The following is a 21,650-nucleotide window of genomic DNA, read 5'->3' on the forward strand; positions in this document are numbered from 1 at the left end:
CTTATCAATAGTACAATGAGAATAAATAGACCCTACGTATCAAGAGAAGTATTTCAAAATAGTTCTATTTAAAACTTATTCAAAAGGACTAGCTCTAATATAAATGACGAGACCTACAAGATTTACGTGAATAGACTGACCCCTTGCAAAATAGCGAACGATATTCTAAGCGGAACTCCCGTTTATAAACAGATGTTCATTTAGAAATGGCTTACAATTCTCAATAGCTTAAAAAACTTTGTTACTATATAAAGAGGGATTTATTTTTGTCGTTATTCATTATAAGTTTCTGTCATCGTAAAATTTTGGTAAAGGTTATTTTGGTAGCCCAACGACTAAGCCATTTATTTCTAAAGTAACACGAAATGTCAACGACATTGTGAACGCAAATACCAAATCTGATTTCTCGACTCACGAATGATGAATCACATGGCGTGCGTAATAACATTTCTTTTTAATACTGCTATATTAATAGAAAGCATATTAGTGGATGTCTTTTTATATATAGTAGACATATCGACGCGCTATAACTATATAAATAACTGAGATGTTTCACAAAATATGTGACCTATTTTTTGAGGATTGGCGAAAAATATCCGATAAGAATTTGCAATAGTCGACGCTTTAGATAATATTCGGCTCCAAATGCGTTTCACGGCAGCTAACCTACTTAGCGTTATCAATATTTATTTAATAGCGAGGTGTTGCAAAATATTTACCTATTTGGCTATGCTATGTACATAATCCAACTTTAAAGCATTAAGTTATCGACTATCCCAAAATTGAAATGTTTCGACAAGTATACTTTATATAACTTTTTAAAAATGTCAATTTAATTCTTGCACAAAGTTTTTTATTAATAGTTATTCCAGTTAGAAATTAAAGTTTTATTCATGAAGACATTTTGTATTACTTGAAACTATTTCCAAATACCATTATGAAATATTACTGGCATTTTAATAATTTGGACGAAATAAATAAAGATACGAATTTACGATATCATTTCATTACGCATAAACAAGTCTCGCCGTGTATAGCCGATCTATATCAACAATGTAGTTAAACCAGCAATGAACTTGGAATACTATTCTATTCGTGTTAATGGAATCGCTGGTGGGGGGAGCGGCTAGAGGGGGCCCCGCTAGCCTCGCTGTGACATTCGGCGATCGGTGCGTTATCAACTCGTCTATTTCACAATGTCAATGAGAAGGTCAAGCTTATTTTCGTCGCGGCATCTATGACCGTCGTTTTGACTACAAAATCGATTTAAGCGCGAGGATTTTGCAGATTTTAATTATTTTTATAGTTCACATCACTTTAAAACACACACATACATATATATACAATAAATCATATTTGGTATATATTGTAAAATAAATGCGGCACTAGTGTCGGCAAGAGGCGATGTTGTAAATATAGTCGACGTTTAGCAACGATAACGTTGCCACACTTAACCTTGCCAAGTTCTCACGAGGGAAGTGCCTATTCTGTGCCTTGACAATACCTGTATGGGCCTTTGTTAGCACTAGAACTATGTATCCTGTGTTGCCTAAATCGATACCAGCATATGCTGCATATGCAAGGATGTTTCATATAACTGGTTTCCGAACTGGTTTCTATATCGACCTGGCGCTTCGATGATACGGATGAACACGGAAGAGGTTTCGCTATTCAAAAAAAATTCTAACCGAAATTTATGCCCAATTTTTTTCAAATATGACTCATTAAATGTCAGTCAGAAGTCTAAACGTTGATCTCTCTAATCTCACGTTACGATTGTTACGTTCGCGTTGAAATTAGCGTTATTGTTTGCTCGTTGCGAAAGTCGACACATGACATTGTAAAAACGGCGATGGCTCTGGCCTACAAGTGCGATCGAGCAGCGCGAGACCATGACATATAAAGTTTGACATCGATGCCTTTAACGAACAGAAAAAAGTTGGATTTATGAACGGTGAGCTTCAATTTTATATGAAATTTAGTTTATCGACAATGTAAAGGAATGGATTAAGATACAACCGCTGTAAAGTTAATTTGAGTTTGTGTAACAATTGATTAATTGTAATGAAAGGGAAACGCCATGTGGGCACATTATTGAGAACTTGGTGTATCTCCATGGGGTGTCTATCCCGTGGGATAGTGTGAACCCTTCCGATTGACTACTGGATTTAGCTTCTACTTTGATATTGATCGTAGCGATAATGTGTAAAATGTAATAAATATGGTTATTTTGTAACTTTTTGCGTTGACGGTGTGGAAATAACGTATAATGAAGGTTAACTTTATATAATAGTTTACCAGCAACTAGTCACAAATTAGCTTATTATCGAATGGACTAGAGGTCGAGTAAAACAAGAGATTACACAGTGTATCAATCAAACAAATGTACGCAACTTCTGTTGAAACCCGGCACAATTTCGACACGAGTCGCGTTACGTATCCCGGTCGTGTCGTCTCGAATGCCATGATAAATCGTGAAGCCTAAATGGCTTTTTAGGGAACAAAGGCTCCTTGGACATATGACAATCATTCAGACTTTGAATTATGAAGTATGATTTTTTTTCTTTCATATTCAATATTTCATTGAGAATGTTTTTTACGGTATAAAATTAATCAATCATAGCGCAACTGTTACATGTTGTAATATAGTAAACAGAAATGTTTGTAATTAAAATATAAATAATTATAAATTTAATATTGATTAATAATTTTTAATAAAAATAATTCTGTATTACTATAAAATTTATACCATATTAGAATACAGGCTACTAAGTCAAGTTGTTTACGCTACCAATTTCGTACTGTGCGGACTTGAGACGCGGTCCAACTGGTTTTCGTTTATAGTTTCAGTTATCGATATAGAATGATCAACTTACTTTGCAAACATATTCTTCTTGCGTGCGCACGTCCACACACCGACATAAGGATGATCCTTCCACTTGCTCCAGGAGGAGATATTTTTCGGCGACCAGCGCGGCCTGGAACTGGTGTTGAGGGGGCGCAGGGCTGGCCGGGGCAGGGCTGGAGGGCGAGGGCGCCGCGGACAGGCGGTCCACGAGGCTCGGCGACTGCGCCCGCTCCTCCGCTTTGCTGTTCTCCCCCACGGCCGGCACGGGTACTGTCACGGCGGGCTTGCTCAGGCGCAGCGGCCACAGCAACGAGGGTGATCCGGGATCCATCACAACACTACAACACTGTCACTGTCACAGATACACTAACGTTCACAGAACACAAACACTTAAAACGAAGAAGGAACTACGATGAGATGAACATGATCTGTAAAAGAAATGCAATCCGATTAGAGACGTCGATGCACGCGCTCGGCGCTTGCGAATTCATCGCATGAGAGTTAAGACATAGACTCTTACAAAATTAAACGAAACTATGAGACAATCGGCGATTTAGTAACGCGGTTTAGTAAGGGGAAATCGTAAAGTACCTACGAATACGGTACGAACCTTGAAATGATTCGCCCTGAGAGGATATCGTACCAAAATTTGACTGTCCGTGATGGCGAATTTCGCACGCTACTATAGAATTACAAGAAATAAATTCGAGTAATTCGAACACGTAAAGACAGGCCAATATTTTGGGCCGGTGTCCGCTCGGGTTCGGTGGAGACTAAACGAACACACAACCGCCTCCCACTAACGCCATTGCGAGACTGACTCGAGTCCGTGACGAGGCTGACGCGGCGCTCGGAGCCTCGGGCCGGCAACCGACCCAACGTCCAATGTCGACACACCGTCAGCTTGCGTAGTACGCGACCATACGCCATGCGGTCCTCGCCGCGCCCTCTCGCTCGCACTCGCCAACGCCGCGCCCGAGCGAGAGGGACCGCGACAGACCATTCATTTACGTTTGGCAATGCAATGATGTCAAATGTGTATACAGTTTCAATATTTTTCACAACAATAAATTAAACAACAGAATAAAGTTTGGTATTTTACAAAAACGTATTGCGAAAATTTGTATTTCATGGCTGAAATATGAAGTGGACTAATAATGTTGATGTTTGATCTCGCTCATAGTTGGTTATAGCTAATTGTTATCATTTGTATGAGTGACTTAATTACATCATTATATTGCAAAAATAAATTACTCAGCTTTATATTGTCATAGTTTATCATAACAATATAATGAGATAAAGTAGATTTGATTTAATTCGTTTACATTTATATGTAATTTAGTTATATAACGAGCTAGATCCAAAGTTCAAATAATTTCGTAGAAAATCTGACATACATGCCTACCCAATTTGATAAAAATATTAAGTACGTTGTTGAGGCGTAGTCGAGTCCCGTAAATATGACTTATGAGTATATTCAATGATGAAGAAATGTAAATATAAATGTAAATAAATATTTCACTTCCTCGAGTGGGGATCGAACCCACAACCGTCACGGTACAGCCACACCCTTGTGCCGCTGCGCCACGACGCCTCAGTTAAAGATACCTACGTACCGACTACACATTATTTTTACTGAAACACTTTCACAATGTTTGACAATTAATAAAAAAAACTTTATAAACTTTATAAACAAAGATGTTTTTCAAGAATTTATTGTAACTATAGAGGAAAAGCCAACAGCAACCCAACATTGATTAAGAATCGAGTATTATTCTTAAGAAATCATATTTTTACTTCAAGTTAATTCGATTTGAGAACAAAAAATGTAATAATAACTTTAAAACATCAAATGTTAATGTTTATTGACGACATACTCGTACATAAGTGGCGTAATGGATATGTAATTTCGTCCACAACAAAGTTCGTGTGAAGGGGGCGAGATATAATCTCAATATTTTCTTCGTTGGTATAAATATAATATTATAAATAAAATATGGATAATGGAGAAGTTTTTTTAGAAGAATATTAACAAGTTTTTTACTACATTAGACTTATTAATTAGCTTGTCGCTTATCGGTGCACTTTTAAGCGTAAAATGGAAACGCTCGTTTTTTCTCGTTCCCGTTGTAATTTTCATAAAAATATCTTTTAGTACTTTCTTAGGCCAAATGTTAACTACAAGCTCAGTAGTGAGGCCAGTCGTGGCGCAGGAGACTTTTCCTCTTTTCTTTTATTTTCCTTATTTAAATATTAAATTATGCACAATAATTAGTTGTACTAGTATTACAGTTTGTTGAACATTTATTTATACTTGTTAATCATTGTTTGGTCTTACGACTGCAGCTGAAATATGTTTTTAAAAAATAAGAATTTAAAAAAGTGTTACATATTATTTCGCAATGTTGACGTTCAATTAATCAAATATTCAAAGCCCCTTAATATCTTTATCGAAATATAGTAATTTATACTCGCATATCCTGTTTATAGATACTTTAGTTATCGTATTGAACTATTAAATGACTTGCGAATATTTCACAATCTTTAATTATATAAAATAAAAGCTTTTAAAAACACAGAGTTGTTAAATATAATAAGGATTAAATTTATTAATTTTCTCATATTAATATTACAAAAAATGCTAATAATTTTCAAATTAAACATATAATTATTTTATATGTTTAATTTAAATGTATGTATGCGTAATTCATTGTAATAAAATTTTTACTCAAAAAAAGTGTAGCCAACCAGAGTTCAGCCTCCCATAAAATTTAGAAATAGCCGTCGTAATTTTATCCTCATTTAATATTTGAATTTCATTTTAGTAGAAACTGGATCAGTATCCTGTGCTAGGGTTGGTGTTTTTATAAAAAAAGAAAAATAACAAAATTGTTTTGCAAAATTAAAAAGAAAGTAAAAATTAAGAATTATTGTTTTCTTTGTTTGTTAATTGAAAAATTAATGCTAAGTATTACTTAGAAAATATGGGTTGATCAGTGAGTTTCTTGAAACTCGAAAGTTCTGACAACCCTTCTCCTTAGGTATCCTGTTTGTGCTTGCTCTTAGCAGCCCGCATCTTGCACCTTGTTACCAAAAGCGGAAGCTGACAAACATTGGACAGGAGTAAATACCTAGCGAGGTTTAATGTTTACACAGGTAATGATCCTGGGCTTCAAATTTAAACGTATTTTTGTAGGTTAAATTCAATATTATAAAGCTAAAATCAGAAACCTAGTGTTAAGACACTCCGATGCCCACTTTCCGCCGAATTCTGAAGGCAATGCGTGTTGAGTATATGCTTCTCAACAATAACAATCTTCTCACAATTTAAAATATTTGTTACTAGCGGACACGCGCAGCTTCGCTAGCTTATTTAGGGGTGAATTTTAATAAACCATGAAACATGTGTTCAATGAAATATTTTTAAGTGTCTAAATTTCAAATTTTATAAAAGTCGGTGGCGATTTGAAGATTTTTCCATACAAACTTTCAACCCCTTATTTGCACCCTTAAGGGGTGAATTCTAGAAAATCATGAAACATGTATTCAATTAAATACTTTTAAGAGTGTGAATTTCAAATTTTATAAAAATTGGTGCCGATTTAAAAAAAAATCTATACAAACTTTCAACCCCTTATTTGCACCCTTAGGGGGAGAATTCTACAAAACGATGAAAGACGTATTCAATTAAATACTTTTAAAAATCTAAATTTCAAATTTTATAAAAATCGGTGCCGATTTAAATTTTTTTCCATACAAACTTTGAACCCCTATTTCACCCCTTTAGGGTTAAAATTTTTCAAAATCCCTTCTTAGTGGATGTCCAGATTACGAAAGTAAACTTTTGTCCAAATTTAACGTTTCTACGCACAGCGGTTACGGCTGTGCGTGCGTCTTACCTCAGTCAGTGAGGACAAGTCCTTTTATATATATAGATATTTATATTGAGTAACTAATTATAATATAGGTACTAAAAGATTACACAATATTATTCTTAAATAAATAATTGTGAAATAGTCGATATTAGGTTATGTGAACTTTGAAATTAACGTATTTTTGTATTAATTTTAAAGAAGCAATAATAAAATAATATAAATTACCTGTTTAAAAATATCTACGTAATTTTAAAAAGAAGCAAAATAATAACGACCTTTGAATAGTCAAAATATTATGCTATCCACGTATGAGAGACTGTATTATAGTTAATACACACGAGAGGCGTGAATTATCATGTGTGAGTTAGAGTATAACAAGTACTATTTGATAAATAACCTAAAAAGATATATTTACAGGAAAGAAAAACAAAATATGGACTTACCCAACCAAAGTCTGCATCCAACTGAAACTATAAAACCCTATTTTGGTTTAATAAATTTCAAAAATTGTGAAAGATTGCACAATAATTTGTAAATATTTTACAATTTGTAGTCTGTACCCGCCTTTAGTGTCCCGGAAATTACGCGTGACGCTTAGTGACGTGACGCTCTATCAGGTGATAGATTGTTTATATTTTGTTATAATACTGCGCCTCGGTTATCACTTGAGATGTTACACTGGCAAAGTAAATAAATCTAATTTCAATTCGCCATTTTATATATGATATTCGTCATGAGAACAGTTTGCGCGCCAAAATATTTCTTTTTTTTTTTTTTCTTTTTAAGTATTAGTGCAATGAAGATAATGTCAGCCAGTACTAAATTGTTTCAAAGAGTTTTAATATAAAATTATAAATTATTATAATTAAAAAAAATATGTGAGGTACAGTCACTTAATAAATAAAAATTATTACATGTAATAGTAATTATACAGATAATACAGAGTATAGAGTAAATTATATTACTTATATTCTTTGTTCGTTTTTTGTTAGTAAGTATGGTAACTTTTAGAAATATATAATTCAACTAATTTCAAAAACTACTTTCAATTAAAGGAAATATCGGGATCGAACCCACAACCAGTCGATTTTGCAGCGCACTTTGACCCCCTACGCCACGACTGGCCTCAATTTATTAATAATTTTGCAATACAGCGTAAATTGTCTTAATAGGTATTGCTAAGGATAACTATACCCTACTCACGAAGCTATGAGGACATGTTATATATAATTCGTAATTGTAGATTATTATTCTTGTTATCTCATATGATAAATGAGACGTGAATGTACGCATCTATCTCACAAGTTAATACCTTCGAATACAACTGAGATAATATGAAGCTCGAGTCCTATTTCTGTTCAAAATAATCAACGATCGACTGTGTGAAGGAGATGTTATACGCTTAAAAGTAGCTTTAATATTGGTTGAGAAATTAAATTATTTAATATTTTTATGTCCTCGCTTTGGTAACGAGGCGTTGAGTTCCGTTATATGCAATAACTCCAGAATTCGGCAAGTAAGAAACGGATAGTAGAAAATTATGATGAAAATTTTATGGCAAAAGAAAATTTTATTGACTCTAATCGGTAAGCTCTCAAAGATTTAACACAAAAAAGGAAAAAACCGTACAACTACGCTACGTTTCTATTGATAATGGTAATTAATTGATTACTAATATTAGATAGAAGGGACATGCGTGATTCACACCGGATGCGTACCGTTCTTTAGGAATATAAAATGAGGTATTGTAAACTTTGGTCGATAAATTAATTTAGACTTTACCTTACAAGCAATAGAATTAATTTTACCTTATCAATAATGGTATCAGTTCAAATTCGGAAACAGGAAGTATATGAGTAAGTGTCTAGACTCGACGGGCCAAATGTGTACAATAGAAAGACCGATAGAAAGTATTTTATATTTTAATACATCGATGTTTGATTGTACTATTAAAAGTTTCTTTTCATGTATTTTAATAAAACAACAAAAAATATTAATCGGCAACCAATAATCCAAAAATGTTAGTAAAATACAATAAAGCTTAATAATCTAGTGTTAGTACTTAATAACTAATACTAAATTCGTAATATTTAGTTTTAAAAGGAATAGGGATAGGTGCTCTTTTCTAAATTCCCGCAATATAAAATTTTACAGATTTTCTACCATTCTATCTATTATATTCTATTAGTAGTAACAGATATTAATTGAAAAAGAAGATTTTATACATTTTGACTTATATACGTGAGAATAAATAACCTGATAAACGCTTTTTTCCTATAAAATGACTCATCGATCTTGTTCTCCGATTAAAAAAAAGTATAATAGAATGAATCAGACATAATATAGGTTGTTTTTTTTATTTGCCCTTAAGCTACACGTGTCTAATAGTTGCAGGTTAAGGTGTCTTTTATAAGTAGACAATCGGGGATTTTAGTTTTTTTTTCTATTTTCTTTACTCCGGTCCATTATGGAAGCTGCTAGTGAAGTTAGCTGAAGCCTAAAGATATTAGGAGTTTGTTATGAATCATAAGTAAAAAAAGCACTAATATGGTGTATATCATGCTTATTAACCAAATTTATGGGTTATCGAAAAATAATTATTATAAGCTAAAATTGAGGAAAAAGGAAATAAACGATTAAGATTGTCTATGATTCACTTGTTATCACTTTATGTTAAAACGACATAACATTTTTATATAAGAGTATTAATTTATTGTAAGCATTGAATAAAATTGAAAAAACAAACACATTGTGTATATCTTTCTATTTAAGATAAAAGGATTTAGTTTTATTTGTCTACATTTCCGTAGTTGATAATATACTGAAATTTTAACAATTGAAATACAAAATATTTAAATAATAAGCAATATTTCGTAAGCCTACAATGATGACAAGAAAAATCATTCATTTATATATTTCTTATCTTACTAAACAGTAACAACTTATATAATGACTGTTATACTTGCAAAATAATTGCCTTTTTGCTAATACTATCGAAATTCTGCATGCAAACTTTTGTGTGTGCTTCTTTTAAACACGTTGGACAATAATGTATGAGGCCATTCGTGGCGCAGAGACACGAGCGGGTAGCTATATAGGTTTATGGGCTCGATTCCTACTCGAACAAATTAAATATTTAATATTTTCATTTTTTCTCTATTGTATCGAGACAAAGCACGCGGTTGACTTCCGCCACGCAACACTAAAAGCATCTAGAATTCGGAATTGGGGATCAGAGTGTCTTAACACTGGATTCGGTCTACCCTGAGACATGCGGGATACTGCGTGAAGCTAAAAACTACACTATTAACTATAATATTTGTAGGTATAAGAATAATTATGATTTTCTTGCACGATTGCTGTGTAATGTGTTTAACATGATTTCGTAAAAATATGCTGAAATTTGCTAATAATAAAATAAATATAAAAGTATAAGAAAATTTCGGCTCGTTTTTTTGTAACATCTTTTAGGTTTTACGTGTGTCATTCTCATAAATCATAAAATTTTGAAGAAGAATGTTCAAATCAAACAAAGGATGGAGAAGCGTGACTCATTATTGTACGACTCATAAAGGTGATATTTTATAAAAATAAAATAAGTAAAATATTATTTAAAAAGCTATTACGTTTTTAATGTCTAGTTTTCTAGAGGTATAAAATAGATAGTTAAAAATATTAATGTTAATATTTAATATAATATTGATTTTATAATAGTGTCTCAGTGTAATGATAGCAAAATCATGTTTTTTGGAGGAAGGAAAACTTTTTTTTAAATATTTTAATAATTAGTACATTGGTTATTATAAAAGACATAATGGAATCGAAAATATTTTACAGCTGAATTTGTTTCTACCTCAAAATCTAATATATATTACAGAACAAACCAGTAGGAATATTAACGAATATTACAAATATTTTTCTTGCACAATATCGAACCTGTAGTCATCACTCTTACACGCCGCAACAAATGAGGTCAAACAAACGTCTTTGATAATAATTTCAAAAATGAATATGATACATTTAAAGAGCAACGAAACCTATCGAATGACACGAACATTCAAATAATTAAGCAACAGTTGCACAGCATTGATCAGCTATATACAATTTCGTACAATGCATGTATTGCATCCTAACTTCGAAGTAAGGTCATATCAAAATAAGGCAACCCAAAATTACCTAGGAATTTAGTTGAAATTTTAACTAAAGAGGATGTTGTTGGAATTATTTAGACCATATAAGGTTAAATCCTTTGGATATTTAATTAAACTGATGACGGTAATGGTGCAAAGGCGAGACTTTAAAATTTTACTAAGGTATCGAGTTCGATTAACAGTGTGATAAAGGTTTTTATTAAAGTAGTTTCGTGTATCTAAATATCAATAATTATACAAATATATCAATGTGTTGCCGGATAAAAAGACATGAGTGCCTCGCGTGATCCATATTGGGCCATAATCTGTTTTCGTTTTTGTCAGTACGTATAATTTTATGTTGTAGAAAAACTTACCTCTTTGGCCTCGTCCTCGGCCTCGCTGTACGATCCCCAAAAATGGGCATCGTACAGCGTAAGTCTAAAAAAAATATACATAGGGCAGATTTCCCTGTAGGTGCCTTAACATGTAATAATGTAGGTAACTTAATTAGTGTTTCTTCACTATTTTTCCCTATCCACAGTCATTAGTCATATAAAAAATATAATGACCTTGCACAAACTTCTGAAACTATGATGAAATATTGTCTTCCTTTGTTCATATTCGTACACTCCAATATCATTCACGCGTGCTGATAACAGAAATTGGGTAGGTGCATATGTACTCGTATCTTAGTCAAACAAGAAATTATGTTTATTTATATGTAACGATTAATCTTTAATGAGATATATTCATAAATAGACTAAATTTTATTAAAACAAATTGAATACAATAATGGTTGTCCTATGAGCATCGTTTAAGCTGGTTAACCAAACGAATATTCAATTCGTTTTTAGACGTTTAAGTTTTGATTTGTCCTTATTTTTTACAAAATTTCAATATGGTTTTTTCAATATGAAGCCATCATGGTGCAATGGGCCATCCGTTGTATAGTAAACGTGATGGGTGTGGGTTCGATTTCTTACGCCACTCAATACCCTGGAATTTGGGTGGATTGCTTAGATTGGAACGTCTTGAACCTAGACTATGTCTACCCTGCTATTCTTCTTTATTTCTTCTTCTTAATTAAACTAGTGAAGGTTGGCAGTCAACTTCGCATACTTAATTCTACCTTGCTAAGCCTATGTGCGGTAGTATGGTAGCGAGAATTTAATGATATTATTATAACTAGATATTTAAATAATATGTTTTAGATATTATGACATTGTTATATTAATTTTCTTGATTCTTCAGGTACACTGGACAGCACTATTTCATCATACATCCATACATGTACTAGTAGGTAGATTCTTATTTAATTAGTAGTTTTTCTGGAATTTACATTTAGTCGTAAGGGTAAAACCAAAGTGTGATAAAAGTATTGTTTATATTACGTCTTTAAATAAAGTAGCTGAATCGTAAAGTACATGAGTGATATTACATTTTTTATAACTTAATAAAATTAAAAGAAATTAAATATTTTCAATCTCCGTCGTAGCGTCTTACACCTGTTATAATTCAGATTTTAGAAATAAGTAACCTGATTCATTTAAGGATTGGGAGACTGCGTTATGGGTAGCAGAACTCAACGACGCAATTCCATTGAATTTTGCCCTAAATGAGAGAATATCATTAAATTTGAATTTGACAATAATAAATTTCAATTGGACAATATGTATTTAGAATTGTTTTCTTTCCTCGACTAGGCAAAGTCATCAGATCTATTCAGATTCAAGTAAAAAATCCAAAATTCGAAAGATATATTAAAATACTAGCGTACCGAGCCGAGCTTGCTATTTTACCCGCATAAACTAGATAATTATTTATTTGCTTATCAGGAAAATTTCCTTTTTAATAACATTACATATATTTTAAATACAATATTGATACGTTGAAAATTTAAAGTTTTAGACAATCAAATAAAATAGTAATATTTGACAAAATACAATAGATGTGCAATATGTTTCTTCAGATTTACTGCATTCAAATCAGTTAAGCCGTTTCTAATTTCTGTGATTAGCGGGCACAAACGCACAGACAAACCCACAAACAGACAAAAAGTTTAAAGTAATGTTTTGGGTACTATTACATTGATAAATGTAATTGTTGTGTTAATCTACATAAGAGACAGACAGCGATCGACAAATATAATTTTATTATACGTAGAAATTTTATTTCTTTACTTTTATTTTTTATGTTTTAAGCCCGTCAAATACAAAACGAAGAGTAATTCTCCATTACCTCTCTGTACCAATTTAGTTTTGATTTGCCATCTTCCTTTTTTATCACGAAGCTATTTTAACGAGAACGAAAGGCTGAGTGACTTCACTTGCAGCGTGAATTGTTTCATTCCAGATTGGCCTCGGACCTTTTTCTACTTATTGAGGAAATACCAAGCACCTTAGTTCTTGCTACCCGTTGACAGCCACCTAATACCTGTATAGATCGATTGAAGATCTTATCGCAGTTTAGATGAATCATGGTGATTATGATTAAAATGAATGTATCATCATTTGAAAATATGGATTTATTTGTGGTTCTATAGTACAAAAGCAATAAATAAAATATGAAAACAATAATAATAGAAAGGAAATAAAAAAAAAACAAATATTTAATAGAAATCTATATTATCTCTACTTATTATACAATTAATAAAAAATGTTCTATAAGGTTACTCAATGAATTGAATTGATGGGAGAACATACTAAAAATTCACTTTACCAATTTCTTCAAAACATTTCATAATTTTTAATTTTTCGCATCTCAAAACGTGAAAACAGAACCATTATATTCGTCTGTTGGAACCATTTATCTCGAGATGGCGTGGAGGTAAGCTGAAATTAATAGCAAATATATGGTCTATAGTACCTCGAAGCACAGAAAACCCGCCCTTGGCCGGTTTTTTATATAAATCCATTACATAAAAATATATATTAAAATTAACTAATTTCAACAACATACATAAAAATACGTAACATGTAACTGCTATAACTCAGTTCAAGTTAGATCTCTGACCTTGTTCGTTACTTTACATTTCAATTTTGCCTATTACGAATTTCACTGTTATGAAACATTGCATTATTGAATGTCCATTGCTAAATGACACAGCTACTTGGAATCATTAATCAGCTTTTGTTTAGAATTACTGGATGTGGTGCAAGATTGTTTTAGGCTTAAAACTTATGATTTTGTCCATCTTCCTACCCTTAATAAATGAAATATTTCATACCTTCATTCCTTCACTCTGGTCATCAAGGCAAAGTGCGCTCAACACGCAATGTCATCAGAATTCGGCGGAATGTATGGAGGAGAATGTTAACACTAGGCTTAGGGATACTATACCACGTTATGCGTGAGACTGAAAAAAAAATCCTTCACTTATTTTTACTTGTTAGTAATCTAGGGTGAGGTGTAAGTGTGACTTAACTATTCTTTGACTGTCAAAGGTCTGGAGTATTTGAGCAAATAGCATTTTTACTATGATTTGCTTAAAAATAATTTATTTATAGTTATGTTTGTTCTTCCTAAACAAACATTTTCCGTAAGCAAAATTTAAATCCTAGCAAATATAAATTGATATCTATAAATAATTTAAATGCAATCTAACTATAATCTGTAAAGTAACCAATGATCTAAGCAGTAAGCACCCACCTAATGTATGCATGACGATATGACGATACCACAGACCCCCTCGTCCGCGTCACCGCTACGTAGAACTCTATGATGATGACGTACCCAGCTATTCTACACAAGCAATTTATTTATCGTGAGCAATCTTTACGTGAAATATAATCATCGTACAGCTATGCAAAATGCATCATATAAATGCATATATTTTAATTTCCAATTACGTATTGCGTCGTGCTAAGAAATATAACATATTTTTTAGTATAACAATTTGAACAATAAATTGAATTGAATCATTAAGAAAATTCCCCCAACATGTCGATCTTAATTTATTTATTGAAAGATTTAATTATTGTAAATTTCCAATATATCTTCTACTTAACGGGTTCTCCATCTTATTGTGGGGGAATCACCTGGTGATAAATCATTAATTATTTATTTTCAGCCTTTTTCAAACACTATAATATCATGGGTTTCCCACCCAAGGCCTGTATTTTGCTTAACTAATAAGATCAGTGTAATATCAATATAATGATATTTTAAATAAAACTATTTAACCGGATTGATCGCGTATATTTAGTTTTAAAGTTATATAATATGAAATTTGTCACTTCTAAATATACATATTGGTGGGGATAGAAATATTTCAGATACTTGTTGTTGTTGTTGGGCGGAAAATATAATCAGTTTGAAATCAAGCTAGAAGGATTTGTCCAAAATTATAACGATAGGAACACGGAGATCCGGCTTGTTAACACTTAATTAAATCTATTTTTTATTACCTACGTTTCTAGTTAACTACAGACCAACCAATAGTATTCAGTTTTTTATCATTAGTTAGTTAGTTCTTAGATAGGTATATTAAAAATCCTGTCCTAATCTATAAAATTAAATGATATGAACAGGATTTTAATTGAATATTACTTTTTTTGTATAAGTTATTATTTATTTCTTATGATAATACAAATAATTATGCATCAACACAAACAACTTCTGATAATATAATCAATGTGATTGTGAATCCAAAATGGATGTCGACGTATAGCAGCGAAATTTTATTGTTTTTTAAAAGATCTTGGCTGGTCTAGAATTATCACCAGTTCATTTCTAGAATGTACGTAGAAGGTAGGATAATAAAGTGGTAAAAAAATCAAGAAATAAAAAAAAATGCTAAGAAAACAGCGTATAATGGAAAACAAATAAATTCAATCTAAGCTATTCTTTGTTGTTTTTTCACGATTAAATTGTGTTCTGAAAAGGATGTATAGTTAAATATACACTCACGATAATTAAAATAATTTCAAGTAAGTTATTGTTATATTAACTAACTAGTACCTAACTCATTCACTGTTTTATTTATATGAAAACAGACGGACAAAAGGAGTTTTTGTTAGGCAGCCATTGATAACAAAACGATATTATTGTGATATAAATAGCTTACTCATAATACTCATTTCTCGCGCTGGCGTCTTTAACGTGAATCATGGCGGTTGTCTTCCGCGTTCATTGTACGTCATTTAAGGTATTTCCATAATGTATGGCGAATAAGAATAGTAAATATGTATGGAATATACATTTTAGTCCTTTTGGGTTTACCTTTAATAAAAACTGGATTTGACTTTTGGCTTTATTTGTTTTTTCTTTTTTTCCAACTTAGTACAATACGTAATTTTTTCTTTTAAAATGATTTTTTCATAATATTTTCATATTTTTTCCGGCCACTTGTCACTGAGAAAATTAATATTAATACAATACAAGAGAAAAAATTAAAAAATAAACAATTGTAATAGCTTAGGTAGGTAATTCTAGTAATGAGAAAGTTAGATTTGTTTCATAAAATAATATAATAAATTTTAAAATTCTCATCAAACTTTAAAAAGTTTTAAATATGCGAAACGAAATCCGCGATTCGAGGTCTTGTAAACAAAATGTCAACTGATCTTTCTCTCCCTTTAACGACCAATTGTTTTTGATGCCATTAAATGTATCTGTTGTGTGTCCATATATAGTACTGTATACTTAATTTATATAAAAGTAAAAAAAAAACAATACTGATAAAGTCAACTAATAGTTATAAGAAATAATACATAAACTAAAATAGAGTGCTATACCTAATTACAGTTAAAAAAGCTACAAATAACAGTACCGCCAGTAAAATATAGTTTTTCCCGCATAGCAAGTTAGGCAGAGGGAACCTAATGTTAAAACACTGTGTATCTCATTTTTTGACCAATTTTCGAGACACTATCTGTTGAATGGCGGAACATAATCCCGCGCTTGGTCTACGACAGCGTGCAAGTGGGGGAATGAAAAAAATATATATAAAATTTTCCACGAGAGATTGAATCCGTATCCATCGCTTTTATATTCAGATACAGTCCCACTGCGTCATGAAGACCATATAATAAGTATATAACATTCTTTATCATTAAAAAAAAAATGACATAAAAATAACTACATATTTTCCATAAAATTGGTGGTTTAGGCTTCGACCGTCTCATGACTAATGATTCACGCATTATCATACACTTGATATTCTGATATGCTAATTTTGTCACATATGACACGGGTTTCGCGTTACGAACGTTAAAGGAGATAACAAAGGAAAAAATATCTTTATATCTTCCACCAATCTATTAGCATGGGCGATTCTGTGTATAATTTTGTTGTTTTATTTGTTTATTCAACTTAGCTTCACTCTGTTTCCTAGCTACGAACTCCGCATACCTCTTTCGCCTCGTCCACTGTTATCATCCTCTTCAAAGATGCCCTCCTCCTCCTCCTCTTCCTCTGAAGGTCATCTAGGTCTCCCCCTACACATTTGTTTACTTACTTTTACGTAAAAATAAGAATAATTTTAACGCGTATTTAAACTTAAGCCTACACTTGAATCGCAAGTCCCAGGCACTGCTCTGAGCTCCTCACCCTGCAACATATTGACCCTGACATCTGTTTCATGAATCCATAAAACTCTGCGTAGTTTATTGTCATTTGGTCCTCTATGTAGTTATTGTATTCTGAGAACTAATTCAATATATTTTTCACCAGAAACCTAATATTGGCCGTGCAAGTTATTATTTAAAACGTAGGAGTAAAAAAATATTTTTGGTTTTTGCATAATGCGAATCTTTATTCTGTCTCACTATTTTAAAACATATATACAACAGTTTAACAGAAATTTACCTACCTATGTACTTTTCTTTCTATTTCGAACTAAAATAACTAGCAAATAACTTATGGAATTTATTATAACTGTCAAGCCCAGAAATAAATGACGTTATTAATTTCTTTTATAAAAAGAACTGTTCCCTTGATTTTCGATAATTACATAATAAGTTCATAGCGAATTTCAAATCGATGCATTTTGTTTTTCCAACAGATATGATATCTAGATTCACTGGATTGGCTTAGACATTTAATCCCTTGACACACATAATTCGGGGTCAGTGCTTGAGAAGTAGGTAATTTATAAGACTGTTTCTGCAATTGTTTATAGCCGTTGCAAAAATAAAAGAAATATTAAATAAGAATACATAAATTATTTAAGATTTTATTTCATTTTTTTGTGGATATTATAGCGCAGTGGAACAGCGTCGGACTGTAAGAGCGATGGTTGTGTTCGATTCGAAGTTGAGGCAATTAATTATTTTCAGTTTCCCATTCATTACACGATGTCTTCCTAGAAAGTGAAAAACGGATTCTTGATTCTAAATTTCTTTATCTATCCTCGTACACGCGGGCTAAGCCTGAAGATAAAGGAACATTATTTGTATTAGTGCTTACTTATATTCTCATATTAAAACTGTTGACTGTTTAACATTTTTCATTACTTCTAAAGCAAATTAAATATAAATAACAAAACTATTTTATAAATTATAATATAACTTGATGTTAAGTAGGTATATATAAACATGCAAAATTCAAATTTTTAGGTACACGTTCATATTTTCAATAAATAAAGAAAATTTCTTAGACTTTTATTCCTTTTTGTAATAATTTTCTAATAATAGACTACTTTATTACGAGAATAACGTTATATCTAAAAATATCCTGTGTCAAGGACGGCTCTGTAGGGAGATCGACCTCGCGACCTTTTAGTCGAAGAGAAAAATATATCTTTCGTGCCTGAAAATTAAATGAAATTCATTTTACAAAATTAATTTAACGATGCCTTGAACTATCTCTGGTCTTAATGGCAGATGCCATTGAAATAGCATAACAGTAAATAATTATAGAAATTTATATAATTATAAAGAAATATATACTGGAGGAGGGAACAGTGACGTCAATTAGATATAAATATCTTTATAAGCCCTTATAAGCTCTGTAAAACGAGGTTAAAATGTTTATGCGTATCTAACTATAATCCATCTTGTCTCCGTGTGCTTATTTTTATATAGCTTATAAAGTAGATCTGACGTCATAACGTCATATATAAAATAAGCTTGAGTGAAACGCTTGGTCTTTTACCAACTAAGATCAAATTCATTCAGCTTCACGCTGTATCCTGTATACAATGGGGTATGCAGAGGGAACCTAGTGTCAGGACACTCTGTTGCCCACTTTACGCCGAATTGTTTAGAGGCATTGCGTGTTGAGTGGCGGAACTCAACGCTCGGCTATTGTCTTGATGCCAGAGCGAAGAAATTAAAATATTATTTATCATTCCCTCTAGTAGGGATCGTACCCACAACCGTCAGGTTACAGTCACATCTATTTGCCCCAAAAAATCACTGCGTTTTACCAGAAAAAAAAAAAATTAAAAGTGTGACTAAGATTTCTTGTTAAAAAGCCACATGTTTTCAAATTTCAATTCTTATCGAAAACACTTAAAAGCGCTGATTGTCAACAAACCCTTGAAAGATTAAAATTTCTGTTCAATTCTTAATTTATGGCGCTTCGAGCGTGTCAGATGAGCACTAATCACTTCGACGAGTAAAATTTCTGTTGCATTATTGAAAAATGGCAATAAGTCTCAAAATAATACGAGGGAATAATACGAGGGTAATAATTTAAATAAATGCACCACTTGTCCTATCTACAAATTATAAAAAAAATCCTCTTTTGTTTGTGTTCCTTTAATTATGCCGGTGTGTGTATATATAGCTTTAAACTCTTGTGGCTTAAGAAACTCAAACAAACGGTAAAGGATATAATGTGTAAAAAATAAACATAGGTACATATTTAGACTAGACAATTCCTTATAACCTCAAGGGCGGAGTTGTTTTTAGTGTTCTACACCTCAAAAGGAAAAAACGGCGCCCTTATAGGATCACTTTGTTGTCCGTCTGTCACGATCATTTATCTCGAGAGGCGTCGTTTAGCGTCTGGCTATAAAAACGACGGTTGTGGGTTCGCTCTCACTCAGAGAAATGTTTTATTTTTCTCGCCATAGGTTTCTCCTGTCACGCTTCTGTATACGGGATACAGCGTGAAGTTATTTTTTTTTAATGATCAATATGTTATTTTTTATAGAACAATTAAATATGTGCTAAAATAAGTATCTTTTGTCCAATAAAAGTCAAGTGTTAATACTTTACAAATGCCTGCTAGTACATAAATTACAATCGTACTTGACAACATCGTTGTTATTTTTACGTAATTCGCTAATGAATGCTCAAATATTTAAACACTCCTATTACTAATTTAATTGAAAGAGTTACAACACTATTTAAAATGTAATTATTGCATTACAAACTATTTGTTTTAAAATTGTTGTCTATAATTAGTTCTTTACTTATAGTATGTGGATCAAGCAAAGCCCTTTTCATTCAAGATTTTTCAAATAAAATGATAGACATTATTTTTCTAGCGTGACAGTTCCCGTGTTATTTTTTTTCAAATTTACTGGGGAACTTCGCCTGTTACTGTTTCGCTCTTCTCCCGTTCCCTTCGCTCGCTATATTGATAAAAATAATAAAATGTCTATATAGAGCAACGCCTTGTACCTGCTAAAGAAAAACTCACACTGCTATATAAAATATATTATTCAGCCACAATTTTTTGCATAATAGAAAGATAACCTTGCAAGCCGTAATTATCTACTAGTTATGCCATTTTATATAAGTTTGCACATAATTATGGAAGGACAGTGATAAGAGAGGCACCAATAGGGTTGCCAGATGGCCGGGAAATCTGGGGTTGTTTCGGAATTTTGCGTGTTGCCCTATGTTGCAGTAATTTCACTTTACAATCCCGAAATTCATAAATGCTAGTTTTATTCAATCAAAGTGAAATATTTAAGCTATAAAGAGGTACTTAAAAATTGTAATTAAATGTTTGTAGGACAGATTACGTATTTAAAAAGCTATAAAAAAATCAACCAACAGCTCTAGGTAGTTTTATCTTGGATTGGACATCAAGACTGATTGCCACAGAAATGTCCCGGAAATGATAAATCTGGATCTGACAACCCTAGACGCTGCTGTGGCGTATTTAAGACGTATTTACTAAATGCTATGATTATGAGTCCAAACGTTCTCGGTGGAAAATTTGTATTAAATATCATGTTTATATTAAATATCAGGTAAATATTTGCCTATGTAGAATTAATATTTATTATTTTTATATCGTTTCATTAACTTATCCCCTAAGTTTTTTTATATTAAAAAGTAACTGGGTCTCAGAGGCGTTTTACTTAAACGAAAACGCTATTGTGGCATAGTTGAAATATTATTTCATGTAATTGACGACATAGGTTTATATCTTTTAGAGGACAATTTATAATATCTAAAAGTATTTTATCATAATTATATATTATATGTATATTTATATATTTATTGGATGTATATGTATGTATATTTTACTTCTGTACACCTGTACACTTATTATCCCACATTAGAAGGTTGGCTGGGAGAGAATGCTCTTTAGCATTAAGCACGGCTTTTGTACATGGTTTTTTTGTAATTTTGTGCAATAAAGTATATATAAATAAATAAATAAATAAGTATTTAATTTATTTACAAACAATCAGTATTATCATTACTAATTTATATTTTTCCGATATTTCAAACATGATGAACACATTTTGATGATATTTAACGATGTTAAAACACAATCCGCAGCATATGTTGAAAGCATGTGATATATTTTACTTTAATTAAGTATTAACAGAATTGATATAACAATTAAATATTTCATAATAATGTTGAAGTTAATTACATATTTCAT

General features: G+C 31.8%; 1 protein-coding gene across 2 annotated transcripts in view; it reads right to left on the bottom strand.

The window, feature by feature from the left end:
* LOC146541648 (tribbles homolog 2-like) overlaps nucleotides 1-7,293 on the bottom strand; it is a 34,461-nt gene extending 27,168 nt beyond the window's left edge. Inside the window, exons 1-2 of one of the 2 annotated variants that reach the window (XM_085190774.1) lie at nucleotides 7,167-7,293; nucleotides 2,877-3,276 (exon numbers count right to left, since the gene is read on the bottom strand). In XM_085190774.1, coding sequence (XP_085046900.1) covers nucleotides 2,877-3,179 — 303 coding nt within the window. In that variant the 5' untranslated portion in view covers nucleotides 3,180-3,276; nucleotides 7,167-7,293. Of the gene's footprint in view, nucleotides 1-2,876; nucleotides 3,277-3,458; nucleotides 3,704-7,166 lie in introns of those variants that run through there. The other variant, XM_085190771.1, reaches the window with a different exon arrangement.
* Between the last annotated feature and the right edge of the window lie 14,357 nt (nucleotides 7,294-21,650).

The sequence above is a fragment of the Heliconius melpomene genome, chromosome 1 (assembly GCF_056956725.1).
Source record: "Heliconius melpomene rosina isolate 202511_hmr_F chromosome 1, ASM5695672v1, whole genome shotgun sequence".
Classification (NCBI taxonomy): domain Eukaryota; kingdom Metazoa; phylum Arthropoda; class Insecta; order Lepidoptera; family Nymphalidae; genus Heliconius; species Heliconius melpomene.